The sequence below is a fragment of the Artemia sp. Qi Xiang Cuo genome, chromosome 9, assembly GCF_049724085.1.
Source record: "Artemia sp. Qi Xiang Cuo chromosome 9, ASM4972408v1, whole genome shotgun sequence".
Taxonomy (NCBI): domain Eukaryota; kingdom Metazoa; phylum Arthropoda; class Branchiopoda; order Anostraca; family Artemiidae; genus Artemia; species Artemia sp. Qi Xiang Cuo.
The window spans coordinates 67318251-67332854 of NC_142802.1; the positions used below are offsets into that span (position 1 = coordinate 67318251).

Sequence of the window (14604 nt, forward strand, 5' to 3'; positions counted from 1 at the left end):
TATAGGACTTGATTTCTGCCGTCTTTAAGTTTTGGTATGGCTATTTACTTTTCTTCGAAAAAGTTCTTTTTCGGAAATTATTTTTGAATTGATTTAAAAAGAAATCCCTTTTACAGCAAAAAAGTCTTAGATACTGTAGGCCTATATTTAATATTTTTACCTACATTGTTTTATTTCAGGGCTCATTTGTTAAATAAAAGAGCAAAACACCATCATATTCCGCCTCCTTCATAAGGCTCTAGAAGTGTAGGAGAGAGAGAGAGAGAGAGAGAGAGAGAGAGAGAGAGAGAGAGAGAGAGAGAGAGAGAGAGAGAGAGAGAGAGAGAGAGAGAAAGAGAGAGAGAGAGAGAGAGAGAGAGAGAGAGAGAGAGAGAGAGAGAGAGAAACAAAAAGAAAAACTCATGCTGCGTGTTTTTTCTCTTTACCTTGTCTTTTTTGCGTTTGTTTAAGCTTACTTTATTTTTTTTTCCTCGCTGATAAAGGCAAAAGGATGCGAAGCAGAAATATTGTGACTTCTATCATTATTTTGTACGAAAAAGCTATTTTTCACTGTTTCATTAAAATTTTATGCCTTTTCCAATATTTTCACTTTATTTTAATTGTTCTGGTACATTTTGGTTGGATTGTACTTTTTAGAAAGTTTAAAAATTCCTCCTGTTACCGCTCAGGGATGCAAGGATGCAGGGATGCAGGGATGCAAGAACTGGGATTTTTCGTCGAACGCAAACGAGATGCAAGAAGAAATTTTTGTGAATTTCAAACTAATCATTACACGAGGAAAACGCGCTCAAAATTAGTTTTTAAGACAGGGTGAAGATATGAGCCAAAAAATGCTTACATTGAAGATTTTGTCTGTGAAATAGAAATTGACGTAGAATGCTGCTATTGCACCACTAAGAATCTTTTGTGGTACATTTTGGTCCGAAAAACGATGCAAGATGTCAGGATTGGCAACGCTGTTGCTAATATAGTTCTCCACCGTCGTTTAGGAAAGGAAGCAGCCTTTTTTATAGATTAATTTCAAAACAGTCCCGCATTTTCATTGTAAAGGAGGAAAATGCATCTCAAGTTAGGCTTTACCCCAAATACCGACAGTTGGGTTAAATTGAAGTTTACACTTGAGATCTTTATCCTCATTATTGCCCAAGACATTCAATATTGCATCCCGTAATTTGATAGTCAAGAAGCCTTTTCATGGTTATTACTATGGCAAAAGAACTATAGAGTGATAAAACGTTGTTTATTAAATCCATCTTCTTAACATCTGTTCATATATTGCCACTAATAAAGAAGATCGCTTTCTGGGAAAAATTGATGGGCCGCATAAGTTTCTAATCAATCCGATGGTTGTAAAGTTTGAAAATACATTGCCGATGGGTACAATTTTAGTTTCTAATATTGAACATATATTTAAATAGCGACGAAGACCACACTGCATTTCCATCATAAACAAATAAGTAGAACAACAGGGAAATTTTTATACAAGACAGTGGAACGCAACTTTAAATGAATATTTCGACCCTATATCAAGGGCCGTCCTCAGCAAAACAGACGAAGAGAATAAAAACACTATAAAAGAAACTTACATTAAAATTCAATCATTAAAACTGTTTAAAAAAAAGTTTAAAACAGCCCTAATATCATTACTTCAAGGAAGTTCAACCAGGACTCTAGTTCATCCAGGACCTTGAGTCCTGGTTGAACTTCCTTGAAGTAATGATATTAGGGCTGTTTTAGAACTTTTTTTAAACAGTTTTAATGATTGAATTTTAATATAAGTTTCTTTTATAGTGTTTTTATTCTCTTCGTCTGTTTTGCTGAGGACAGCTCTTGGATGTAGGGTCGAAATATTCAATTAAAGTTGCTTCCACTGTCTTGTATAAAAAATTCCCTGTTGTTCTACTTATTTGTTTAACATATATTTAAACAAATAGCCCTGCATAATAACCCCCCTATGGTTTTAAAAACCTGTGTGAAATTTTAAGCTAGTAGAAAGAACTTAAAAAAAACTTTCGAATGCTGACTAAAGGTAGGTGCCCACAGAAACCGAATTATTTTCGCAGAAGAATTCGTGAGTATGCATCACGACAGCGAATTCGTGTGGCATGCCTCACAGAACGCGAAATTTCAAATATGATTTCTAAAACACAGAAACAAAAGATTTGTGGATCGTTATGGCTTTTGTCTTTAAGACTTCGGAGAGATAAGCTGAAATCATGCTTCAGAAGTTTATTGTATTTCAATCGTGTTTTTAGAAGTTTATTGTATTTCGTCATGCGAATGTCTATCGTGCGAATAAAATTTGACTCAGAGTTGAAAGGTGTTGAAAGGTGCGAACTGCGAATTTTGGACGTGCAAAGCTGAAAATATTCGCCTGAGGACGACGAATTCGCCTTAACGTCAGCGAATTCGCATTTTCTGGGCACCTAGCTTAATGGTGTGCGTTGCGCAGGTACCTTGGTACGTGGTTGGGATCATCCGACGCTTCCCATGTTTTACCCCCAGATTTCTCCAGGTACTCATTTAGAGCTGGGTCAACTCCGGCTGAGCTTATAGTCAAAACCCAAACCAAATAACCAGCGACATCAAGACTCGAACCCCTGACCTCAGGATTTCAATTCCGATGCGCTAACCACTTGGCTACCAGATGGCTTTTAACTGATTGGTTGTTCCTATCTGAAATTTTAAGTCACTAATAAGAACAAACGTTTTTTGATTTACAACATTTTTGCAAATAAACTCTGTATCTCTTTGATGAAATTTTATTTTGGAAGTCCCTCTACTAGTAGCTCACTCACAACCCAGTGCCAATATTGCATTTAGAAATGACTGCCCCTTCAACCTTATCCTTTCCTGATGCACTTAGTGAAATTCCGGCGGAGGGGCGGAAATTCTAGTAATCACTCTAAAAAATTTTAAAAGATTTTTCAGAAGTGTTTACAGTCCCTCTGCCAGGGACGTACGCAGGGGGGGCCTCTGGGCCCGCCCCCCCCGCGAAATCTCACGATTTTTTTTCGTTTTCCCATAATTTTCAGATTTTTCTCACAGAATAATAGGTTTGAACAATTTTGGCCCCCCCCCCCGAAAGCAAATTGGCCCCCCCGAAAAAAATTCCTGCGTACGTGCCTGCCCTCTGAAAATTTTAATTTTTTTATTTGGCACGTAGAATATAAAAAAAATATATGAGAATTTAATTCTTATCTTGAATCGTAAATTAGTAAATCTATTCTGTTTCCGAATCCCTCCGAGCTGGACTGAAACATGTTTCTGAATTTAGGAATTTGCTTGAGCTAGGGAATACATACGCCACTTTGATCGTATATAAGAGGAGGAACTGAAGGGTTCCTGCCCCCTAAAATCCTGAGAAAAGTAATGACTTTCTGCACAAGCTGTTATATTTTTCGTACCATTCACCTGTTTTTTAAGATGCCCCTCCCCCCGAAAGAAATTTCTGTTTAAGTTCATGAATGCTCATAATCGGATGCATTTAAATAATTTCAATTTGCGGCGTTTGTGCCCTTTCCATCCGCTCATTTCGTTGGCAATCCTGGCCACGTGCTCATCCTTACGTACCTATTGATACTATGAATAAATCATGAAATAGGTAGGTAGATTTATTCACACGAAAGCGCTATTAGGCCATGGTGAAATACAAAAAAAAAAACAAGCAAAAATATGCAACAACAAAATGTAAACTGAAAAAACACAAACTGATTATTCCAGAAAATCATCATCACGATGCCTCATACCTACACGGACGAACGTTCCAATATTATTTCTATCTAAATAACACCTACTTTACAAAATTTCCAAAATCCAATCTTCCCCCCGACCTTCCTACCAATATATGTTGTTTAAACTGAAGTTTCAGTCATTCAATCATCAGTCATTTTATTCATACTAGACAATATTTAGCAAGCACTGCTTGTAGTTTTTTGGCCACAGAAACGCACACAAATGTTTATGTCATTAACACAATTTGGGAATTAGACAACCAGGACGCAAATTTAAAGGAGTTTCCCCCAAAATAAGCAAATAATACGAAATACTTAGGAAAATAAGTCTGATATTGTAAAAACTGGAAATTTTTAATCATTACAGGCATGAAGTCCCCCCCCCCCCACGCATATATACCCGTTCCTCTCTCTAAGTTGACTCTTACTAATTCCTGATTTTGTGTAGAGTAGACTTATCTTTAAAATTTAGACCTTAGTGTGAACTTCCATTAAAAAAAGGACTGCCCCATTCGCTCTTATCTAAAATAGGGGTGTCAAGTCGATTCTAGATAAAAGACACTCGGGTAATAACCTTAAAAGATATGAGAGGCCAGGCTTTTATTATATGATGAACCATTAAAAATATCGTACCTCATTTGTCTATTTTGTAAGAAGTTTTAAGCCCTTTACGTTTGGACACATGGACAGCTGTCAAATGAGTCACCCCCCAATTCTGGTGCCGATGGGTTTAAGACAGGCACACAAATGTGAACTAATTTAAAATAGCCCTTTTTGGCGGGAGGGAAGAGTTTTAAAACAATCAGATTTTGAAAATGAAGTGAATAATAATAACGGTCTTAAGTGTAAAACTTGGTTAATAAGTGTAAACATAGATGCCAAAACATAATCTTTGTCATAATGATCAAGTTCCTAAGTTAAAGATTATTTGGAGATTTTTAAGTACAGGTGGCAGAAGGCAATGGGAGATTTTTTTCTTTCTTTTGGGGATTGGTGGCTGAATATGGTCAGTTAGAATGGTTCTTTGGGGGAGGGGCTTTAAACCATCAGATAACTCGTGGCTCGTCTGAAAAATGAAGTGGATAATAATAACGGTCTTGAGGTTTCAGAGGAGGTAAGCTCGAATGTGTACTTGCCTGGCCACTGTTGAGTTACTTCCAATAGCATCCTAATAGCTTCCTGAACATTTAGATATTCCTGTAGTACTTACACACACAGGTCTGGTAATTAGGCTCATTGTAGTGGGGGGGGGGGGGGTATAAAGCATGAAAAACAGTATTTCTCGTCCCAACTTTTTTTCAGGACGAGATTGCTAGTATTAATATTGAAGAAAATCACTCTTTCTCGGTAAGGTATACTTTTAGTGTAGCTACCAATTATGTAAATTTAATTAATTATCTATTTTCTTACTTTAACAAAGAGGGAAACAGAAACAGGAAATAATTCTATTCACTGACCCCCTACCTCACCTAAGGGTTGAACCTGCATATTAAATCGTGTATAGATAGGGGGCTCAGTCGTGGGCCTTATCCAACATCTCAAAATTCTTCTGATTCGTTCCAAAAATTTCCGAATTTTCTCGAATTTTTTAATTTTTTTATGTTCTCTGCTATTCATCCCCCCACTCTTCGGAAGTTGCTACATCGGTTTCTGCATGTTCACGCCTATTTTTAGCTGGGTATTAAAATCAGGTTTAGAACTAACTTGTAATCACTTTTGAAAGAGTCTAAGTTCGCATTTTCTGTTTCACCGCAATGAGTTTTGCTCAAAACAATTTCGTGATGGAGTTTTACCCCTAAATTTTATTTACGAAGGACAAGACTTCACCTGTATAATATTTTGACTCAAATGATGAATCTGGAGGTCAAACGACTCAATACTTAGTGCTTTTGGATTGTTCAAATTATGACGTCTCACCTTCTTGAGCGATAATTTTTGCCCAGGATAGTTAATAGGCTTGCAACTACCGCTTTAGCCTAAGGTAGATAAACTAGTCAAGTCCCCTTTCATATAGTTGACTGATGAGTATAGCCATACTGTGTTTGCCTGCTCATTTCTTCAAGTTACAGCCATCAATTGAGAAGCGTTAATTTAAGCAAAATTTGGTCAATTATCTTCAGAAGAAAATTGTTATTAATGGGTCGTTATATGAAATTAGCTTTGTGCCAAGTCTGGGAACATGAACTGTAATGATTAGTTAAATGGTTACTTACTTGTCGTAGGTATGCAATCTCAGTTTAGGAGACATAATAACTTGTTGAGCCATAGTATCTAGCCAGCTCGCGAAAACCCTGGCGTCCTGCCAAACTGTTGCACCGAAGCTAAAAGAGACATGACTGTCCTATGCTTCCACGATAAGAAGTGTACTTTAATTTTATTGGTTTATTTTTGAATTTTAACCTGTTATTGCTATGTCGAATTTCGACCCAGTAAAAAGAAGGCAATAAAATCTCATTAGTTCTTTCGTAAGAAATCTACAGCCTATAAAAAGGACGAAAACTTTTTGAGCCAAAACCAAGGCTATAACCCGGACGGTTGTAAGGGGTTGCAACACCCCCCTAAAATTCATGTCCGATTCGTAAAAACATAACAGAGATGCAAATAAGCAAATTTTAAATGCGTTTTAAAGTATTTTTTTGTAACCTCTCCCTCCCATAAACACCCCTACTCCCGATAAATTCCTGGATAAGGCCTTGCCCAATCCTTGTTTCAAAGAGTAAATTCTGTGTCTGGTTGTGCATTACTCTGACTACAAAAAGATGTGAAAAAGACCGAATTATGCAAAAACATGGCCAATAAAAATCCTCAGTGCACGTTCAGCCCATCAGTTGAAACCCTCAAAATGACTTGATTCTCCCCCCACGAATCATGGGTATGGCCCTGGTACATACAGTTACTGTCTCACCTAAAAATCATATCTGGCATTTTAGCGCCTCTGATTTATTTGCCAAAAACTATTTGCTAAGCTGTTCTCAAAGGGGGGATCAGCTGCGCGATGTATTTCCAATTCCACTTTGGTCCTCCAGATCTACAATGCCCTCCCAACAGTGCGGTTATGGCCTCTCTTGTGCCTGGGGCAAACTCTTGATCAGCCCTCCTGTCTCCCATAAATGTTTCAGGCCAAATTGTAACAAAATTCTCATTTATAAACAGTATTATTTTCAATCTATTAATCAATTAATAATTTATTTTCGATTTATTATTTTAATTATTTAATTATTATTTTAATTTACTTAACTCAATTATTATTAAATAGTTATAATTATTATTACTGAATTATTTTTTGGTTTTAATCGATTTTATTTTATTAATAATTTATTAATTATTTCCATTTATCAACTGTACCCTTTATTTTATTTTAATAAAAACAAATTTGAAAAATTACAAATGAGTATAACCGTTGGATTATTTATTTTTACTTTTTGCGCCCCTAAAATTTCTGCACCCGTGGCGTGCCCCTTCTGTTCCCCTAAAACCACTTCTGCCTGTCAATGCCCCCTTTTAAGGTTTGCTTAGCAAACAGTCTTGGAGATGTTACAATTTCAGCAAAGTATAAACATACTGACCAAGTACTGACAAAATTCTCCAAAAGTGACCCCGCGTACCTCAGCGCCTCTAGAGGGTAAATGTTGTACTACTTAATCACTCCGAGCTAATAAATTAAATTTAATACAGCTTTTACGGAACAAGTATAATCACCAACGGAACTTGTGATTTACTCGCCAGGTTCGCATAGGTATGGAATCGTCTCCGGAGACGCGTACAAAGGGTCACTTTTTTTGTGTGGAGAGGATAGGTTTTGTCAGTACTTGTTGTATGTGTTTATACTTTGAATTTCAGATACGACCTTGTGTGACAGTCACTGCAGGAAAATTTTATTAGGATATCATACAATTTTCGATGGGTTCTAAAATCCTTAAAATCCGTTTTAACCCTAAATTCATCTAATAGGTCCTTAGTGTAAATCTTGGTAGGGTCGTCCTATTCCCTTACGGAGATTTGGTATGATTTGTAATTTGGGGATTTGTATGATTTGTATGTAATTTATATCATTTGGAGATTTGTAATTTTAATTAAAAAAAAGGTTTATCCTTTGAGCTTTCTAACTTGAGCCTTTTTGGCATTCTTTTCTTTCTAGGTAGCCATTTCGTACCCCTCACTCTTTTTTCATTAGCACGGTTCTCATTATTCCAGCTAAAGTTTTATTGCTTCATCTTTTTCTCTTGCTAGTATGTAATTTATTTCTGCCTTTTCATGCTGATAAATTTGTTTGCTTATATAGTGTTGCTGTAAATACTAATCTGACAACTTAGGCTTACAGCACTGTTTAGTGTAAAACGTAGTTGCCAAAACATAATTTTTGTCATGATGATCAATTTCCCAACTTAAAGATTAGTGGGTGTTTTTTAAACTTAACCAGCAGGAGGTAACGATAGTTTGTTTTTCTCTTTTCTGGAGATTGGCGAGTGAAGATGGTTAGTTAGTTGATTGGGTACTTTCCCATTATATTGACATTTACAAGGAAACCAGTCACGAAAAACCCGTTTTGGACGGGTTAATTCAAGAGACGGCTTCAGAGTAATGCAATCCATAGCGTGGTTTTCATTCCGTATACGATATTTACACTGTTGTTTTTTGGGGTTTAGGGTGGAGAAAAGGTACCTAGGTTAGGTTACGTTAGGCTACGTATTTAATACATGCAATGCTTAACCCCCCCCCTCCCCCTAGTGTGCAAATATATAGCCCAAATTTGCTTATAAAATATTATATATCCATCCTATTTTATTTTATTTCATTAGCATTAACCAAACTTGACTTTTTAGAAGTGCCCATATAATGAGAAAGTACCGTTGATTGTTATACTTTAGTTTTTTTTTCTTTAATATTATTTTTGCTTTTAATAATGTATATTTGTTTTAGTTGACCTTGAATGATTGTTGTATTTTACATTTTTCTTCATTACAGCGGAGGGTAAAAAATATTGCTTAGTAGTAGACTTAAATCAAGGCTGAAGGTTAGGAAAAAAGAAAAAATCCGTTGTAATGATAGATTTTGGTCAGGGCTAAGGAATCAGGGAATAGGGAGATCACAAGTAATCATTACCTGCATTCACGGCTTACCTTTTTAAGGGATGACGCATTAGGTTAATTTTAGAATATTGAGAATAAGACAAAATACTGGGAATAGCAGCTTAGTTCTCTCGGTTAGAGCGTGTTCCCCTTGGAAGAAATTTGACCTTTCGAGTCCTGGTGGGTTCAAGAACTATGGAAAAAGAATTAAAAAAGAAAAATGTAATTCGGAACATAGCTTACTTACCCCCTCTAGGAAAGAGCGATCATTTAATCCTAGAAGTGAATCTGTCATTTTGTAAGATAAAAAATGATCACATAAAGAAAACTTATGTAGATTACAGGGCGATCAGAAAAGAGCTGGAAGCAGAATCCTCGCAAAAAGTTATTGTCACTGTATTGCATATGGCTTTTGATTCTCAAAATTAAAAAGTTAACATGATTTTCAAATTATAATCTGCATGGATTTGTATAACTTTTCATTACATGAGAATCATTTCATGCTTCTATTGTAAACCCATGTTCATTTTCAAAAATTCCACAGAGGAAGCATTTGTTATTAAAGCCCCTGTAATGCTTGCAATGATGACTTTGAAAACACCACTCTTGTCATGATGTTGCTATTAAATTCTCGCGGAGCTGACCAGAATGAATGATTAGTGATGGAAACCTCTTTTGTACCTCCAAAAATCATTTTTCATCCTTGTCAGAAAATGTATTCTACTTTATTCACAATTGTAAAGGTTGTAGGTTCACTTTTATAATGTCTTGTTGTCGCTGATATAAAGTGTTATAGCACAGGCTTATCAATTAATCTGACCGTTAGGCTCATAAGTACTTAGTCAAGAAACTGAGTTTGATGTCCATTAAAAAAAGAACAAGAAAAACTAATTCATCTCTTTTATAGCTCAGTATTGTTGAAGTTGTTCTGGTACGTGTCGGTTATTGGAAACACATTGAAGAATTAAGCTTAGGTTATATTTCAGAATACCGGTTTCATAGCTACAAAAACAAGTGACAGATGACACAATGCATTGGACTTGTATAATTTGGGCTATATATTTGTACATTGGGGGGGGGGGAGGGTGGTGGTGGTTAGGTTTCCATAATTTTGTTTCTAAAGTATTATTGGTACTCAGGCACTATATGGGACTTTACAAGGAAACCAGTCAGGAAAAACTGTTTTTGACGGGTTAATTCAAGAGACCGCTATAGAGTAATGCAATGCATAGCGGTTTTCAATGCATTTACGATATTTAAACTGTTGCTTTTTGGGGTTAAGGGGGAGAGAAAGGTACCTAGGTTATGTTACGTATTTAATATATGCAATGCTTTACCCCCCCCTAATTTGCAAATATATAGCCCAAATTTGTTTGTAAACTGTTATATATTCATCCTATTTTATTCATTAGCATTTACCAAACTTGACTTTCTAGAAAGGCCCATATAATGCCCAAGTACCGTATTATTTTATCATCATGTTTTGTTATGTTTAATTAGGATTAACCTAACTTCATTTCTTGGGTGTGTTTCCAATAACCGATAAGTACTATTGTTCTTGCCAGGTTGTGGCCAGGTCCAAGAGACGTGTCTCGCATTTTCATTATTTTCCACGAGGGCTACTATAAGAGTTGAAGTTTCTTGTGGGAACTTTTTTTTAGGATTCAAATATTAAAAAAAAATAATAAAAAAAAATCTATCGAAGGTTGTTTGTACAATTAATACAAAAAATTGAATTTCAATAGCTCAAATAAATTTAAATTACAGCACTTGAACGTTCAGCTGCTATGTATGGTAACCTAGGCCTATAAAAAGACCTGATTGTTAGCATAGGCTAAGCACCTAGTCAAGAAGCTAGATATGGTGTTCATCATAAAAAATCTCTTTATTGACTCACAATATTGAGTCATTAGCAATATTCAATCAACAATATTGTTGGAGTTGTTTTTACCAGGTCATGGTCAGATCTAAGAGACGTCGGTACTGGTGCAATAAACGTACTCTTTTATATACTGCTAAAGAAGTCAAGTTTAGTTAATGCCAATGAAAAAAAAATAGGATGAATATATAATAGTTTAGAAACAAATTTGGGCTATATATTTGCAAATTAGGGAGAGGGGGGGGTAAAGCATACCATATATTAAATACACAACATAACCTTCTCCCCTCCTAAACCCCCAAAAAAACACTGTTTAATATCGTATACGCAATGAAACCACACTATCATTGCCTACTCTATAGCAGTTAACCCGAAAGGCCCGCATAATGGGGAAGTAACGATACATCTTTCCACCCTTCCTCCTTCGTGATAATCCCTCTTATATTCTTAAGTTTGTGTGCAGGTGCACAATGTTGCCACCCGTATAATCTTTATTTTATTTATAGTACTTATTTTTCTTAACAACGACTTGACAATCCGTTTTATATTCTCAAGCCTGATAGACCCCCATTCTCAAGATGCTTATAAGTGCCTTAGTTATGTCTTTCTTTTTCTCGGGTCGTTTGCGTAATTCCCATTTCTTCCAATTTTAGCCCACCCCTCCTTTCAAAATAAATTCTATCTTGCTCGCTTAGTTTCCCATGTAGTTGCTTGACTTGATCTCCAGTGCCCAGTGGACCAACTGGGCACTTTCCTGTACGTTAAAGGGCATGCCGATGACAGTATGATATGAGGGAGGTATGGAGGTGGGACCAGTTCTACACCTTGTGATGCCTTTGAGTCTCCCATCGGCAAACCCGAGTTGTAAAAATAAGTGAAAAGTGCATATACACTTTCGCTATATTTAAATTTTAGATATATTTTTAGCATTCGAGTCCTAGCTTTTTAAGCAACTTACTTCTTTGGTGGGATCATCTAGTTAAAAGATTCCTTTGACAAGTATCACTTAGCATTTCATTGATGCCAAATGAAGATCAAGACGTCTAAAGTAGTGTCATGGTTAATCATAGTTAGCACCCCAAGGAGTGAGTTCGCCATAGACGCCAAATGCTTAGCAGTTAAATTAGCATATCCTGGGTGGTCTTATATCAAGTGAGCTGAATGCGTGATATGGCTCAATCATGCTGAAACCACTTTTGAAACCATCAATTGTTCATGAAGTCTCGTGCCTTGCCCGATAATCACTTAATTAACTAGTGTCAGTTCTTAAGTCAAAAATTTGATTTCGCTCAAATTGACTTAGAAAGGATCAAATCATCTGACAAGCATGGATTTGAAGATCCTCGTGACTGGCCAATGCGTGAAAATCAGTTTTAGGTTAAAAACAGAATTTAAATGATACAGTTCCACATCTCATATACTCTGGCTACTTTCTTGACGCAAAACTATCTTGTCGCACGATCATCTGATTACGAAACTCAATAAGATATTTGTGTCATAAACATGCTAATCAAAAGTTAGAAAACGGATTACAACATGCCAACGTTTCCAGGGCTTAGAATATTTTGTGTTGATGGCATAGTCAAGGATGATTCTGAGGGTCTTTACCCCTTCCTCCTCCCATAACGGAACACTATACAAACATTCTTTTTGAACATCTAAATGACATTTTATAATAAAGGTATTTCCCCCCCCCCTTATGTCGCCCCTCCCTTATGAATAAATTGTGCTGCCCAAATGGTCCTCTGAGCAGTGGCAGACACAAGTGCCAGATAGCTGTCAGTTGATCGCTGTATTAGATATCAAAGCTGTTCACATATTTAAATTGATGAAACATCTGGCACTAAGGAAAAGATTAGCTGTTGTTAACAGGATATTTTTCTTTCAGATTAGGTGGTGGTAGCCCAACACTCTCAGAGCTGACCCTTTTAGCAGCCGCTCGTCATTCTGCTTCGGCATCGCAGGCTGTTAGCCAGTCACCTCATATGCACCCAGAGCTTCATCCCGCATATCGAATTAATCCATATGTTGAACATCTGTATGGTTCTCTTCACACTAGCCCAGTTGCATCCCTTAGAGGGCTGAGTCCTGCTTTAGATCCCAGAAGTAAGTAGAACTGTCTCGAGCCATGGTCAATATCCCTGTAAGGCTACAGATAGATGTAATTCAGCGTATTGTAACCAAATTGATTCTATCAATTTGCGCCAATGTCTAATATTCAGAAGATACGAAACAGAAGAGTTTTTGTGTTTTCGTTACTACAATTAATTATTGTTCTTGCCCAGGTGGCATGGGAATCAAAGGGTTCTTAATAAGTTTGGTTCTAATTATATTTTGATGTCTTATAAAAGTTGGATTCAAAGTTCAAAGAAGAGGCTGATAAAAGTCGGATTCAATGAAGAGGATTATTTCAGGGGAGCGCGCACGTTGGTATGGGGCGTGGCTCCCTAAACTCTAGATTTTCTTGAATTTATGAGCACTTCTTATTTAAAGTGTCAAATAAAATTAGCTATTAATTATTATTACCCCCCCCCCCCCGGTACTTGCCGGGCTTATTTGCGGTTAGGTCTTTATCATCCTATCATTTGTATGTTTGGTTGTATTTGCTTTTATCTATTTGCCGTAGCGAATGTTTATTTTCTATGTTTTATTTTTTTTGTGTGTGTTTCCCCACTTCTGTCATATAGTAGGTTGTAAATAAATTATTATTATTATTACAAGGGAAAAGGTTTTTTTTATGGCCATTGCATAATCAACAATTTTTTTTCATACTTTCGATTTTTCGCTACGTCCCTGACAAATCCACCTCCATCCTATGACTGGTCCACCAATGAAGTTTTTCTAACATAATTTCCAGAAAATTGCAAGATTAGCTTTTTGATTTTTGGCATGACTATTGGAAACAAAGTCATCATCACCAATAAAAAAATATATTACTGCTGCTACTAATAACTTCCTGCAGCGCCAAGCCGCCTGAGGCCAACACAATTTTTAATGCTCTTTCTCCACCCGAACCTATCCAATGCTTCACTCTTTACCCCCTTCCATGAAGTTCCAGTTCTCGTAAAATCCGTCCCTGTGATTCCTTCCCACCCAATCCAGGGACGACCTGCTTTTTGTTTGGCCCCAGACGGATGACCCCCAGCAGCGCAATTTTTGGCAATATGTTATCCTTCATCCTTTGGCCTAGCTGTCTTAACCTATCTTTTATTATAGCCTTAGAAAGTGGTATCGAACTAACTTTTTTTTCGTACAGCTTATTTTTTATATACAGTCAATCAAACGATTATCTAAGACTATCCTGAGCATATTTGTATGCTAGTTAAAAGCATATGGACACTTACGTATTATACCGACCACATTGTTGTTCTTCATCTGGTTAAAACCGGTTTTTCTTTGTGTGCTCGGAGATAATCCGCTTATCCTGAGTGAGATACACTACTATGCAGGTATATTTTAATTAGGTATATTATGTTAGGTTTGATATTTAATATAATGCGTTCTGGGCGGCCGGCTTTCTTTAATTTTCTGTTGTAGTTTCCATAATTTTGTTACTAAAGTATTATATTTTAATCATTTTTGTTATATTTCATTATGATTAACCTAACTTCACTTCTTGAGTGTGGTCGGTATAATACATAAGTACCGTATATGTGTTACAAAATTACATGTTGAGTTCGTATACTCTCGTTTAAATTTTGAGAAAATTAATTTATTTCTCCAAAATCCAGTATTTTTATTAATAATTCATTTCTTCATATGGACAGTGTAATAAAGACATTATAGATTTTTTCATAAAATTGAGTTTCTATTGTTTAAAACACATGCGTGCTTGGGTTCAAAGCTTGATTAAGACATTTCCAATCAGCAAAAGAATAACCGAAACCAAGCAAGGGTCACGACGTGGTTGTAAATTTTCATG

The 14604-nt window shown here is 36.3% G+C and overlaps 1 protein-coding gene across 2 annotated transcripts in view; it reads left to right on the plus strand.

Moving 5' to 3' along the window:
- Positions 1-14604, plus strand: part of ci (transcriptional activator cubitus interruptus) — a 221058-nt gene that overhangs the window by 100877 nt on the left and 105577 nt on the right. For both annotated transcript variants that reach the window (XM_089094842.1, XM_089094843.1), the window contains exon 3: positions 12571-12788. In XM_089094842.1, the coding sequence (XP_088950968.1) occupies positions 12571-12788 (218 nt within the window). The remainder of the gene's footprint in view (positions 1-12570; positions 12789-14604) is intronic.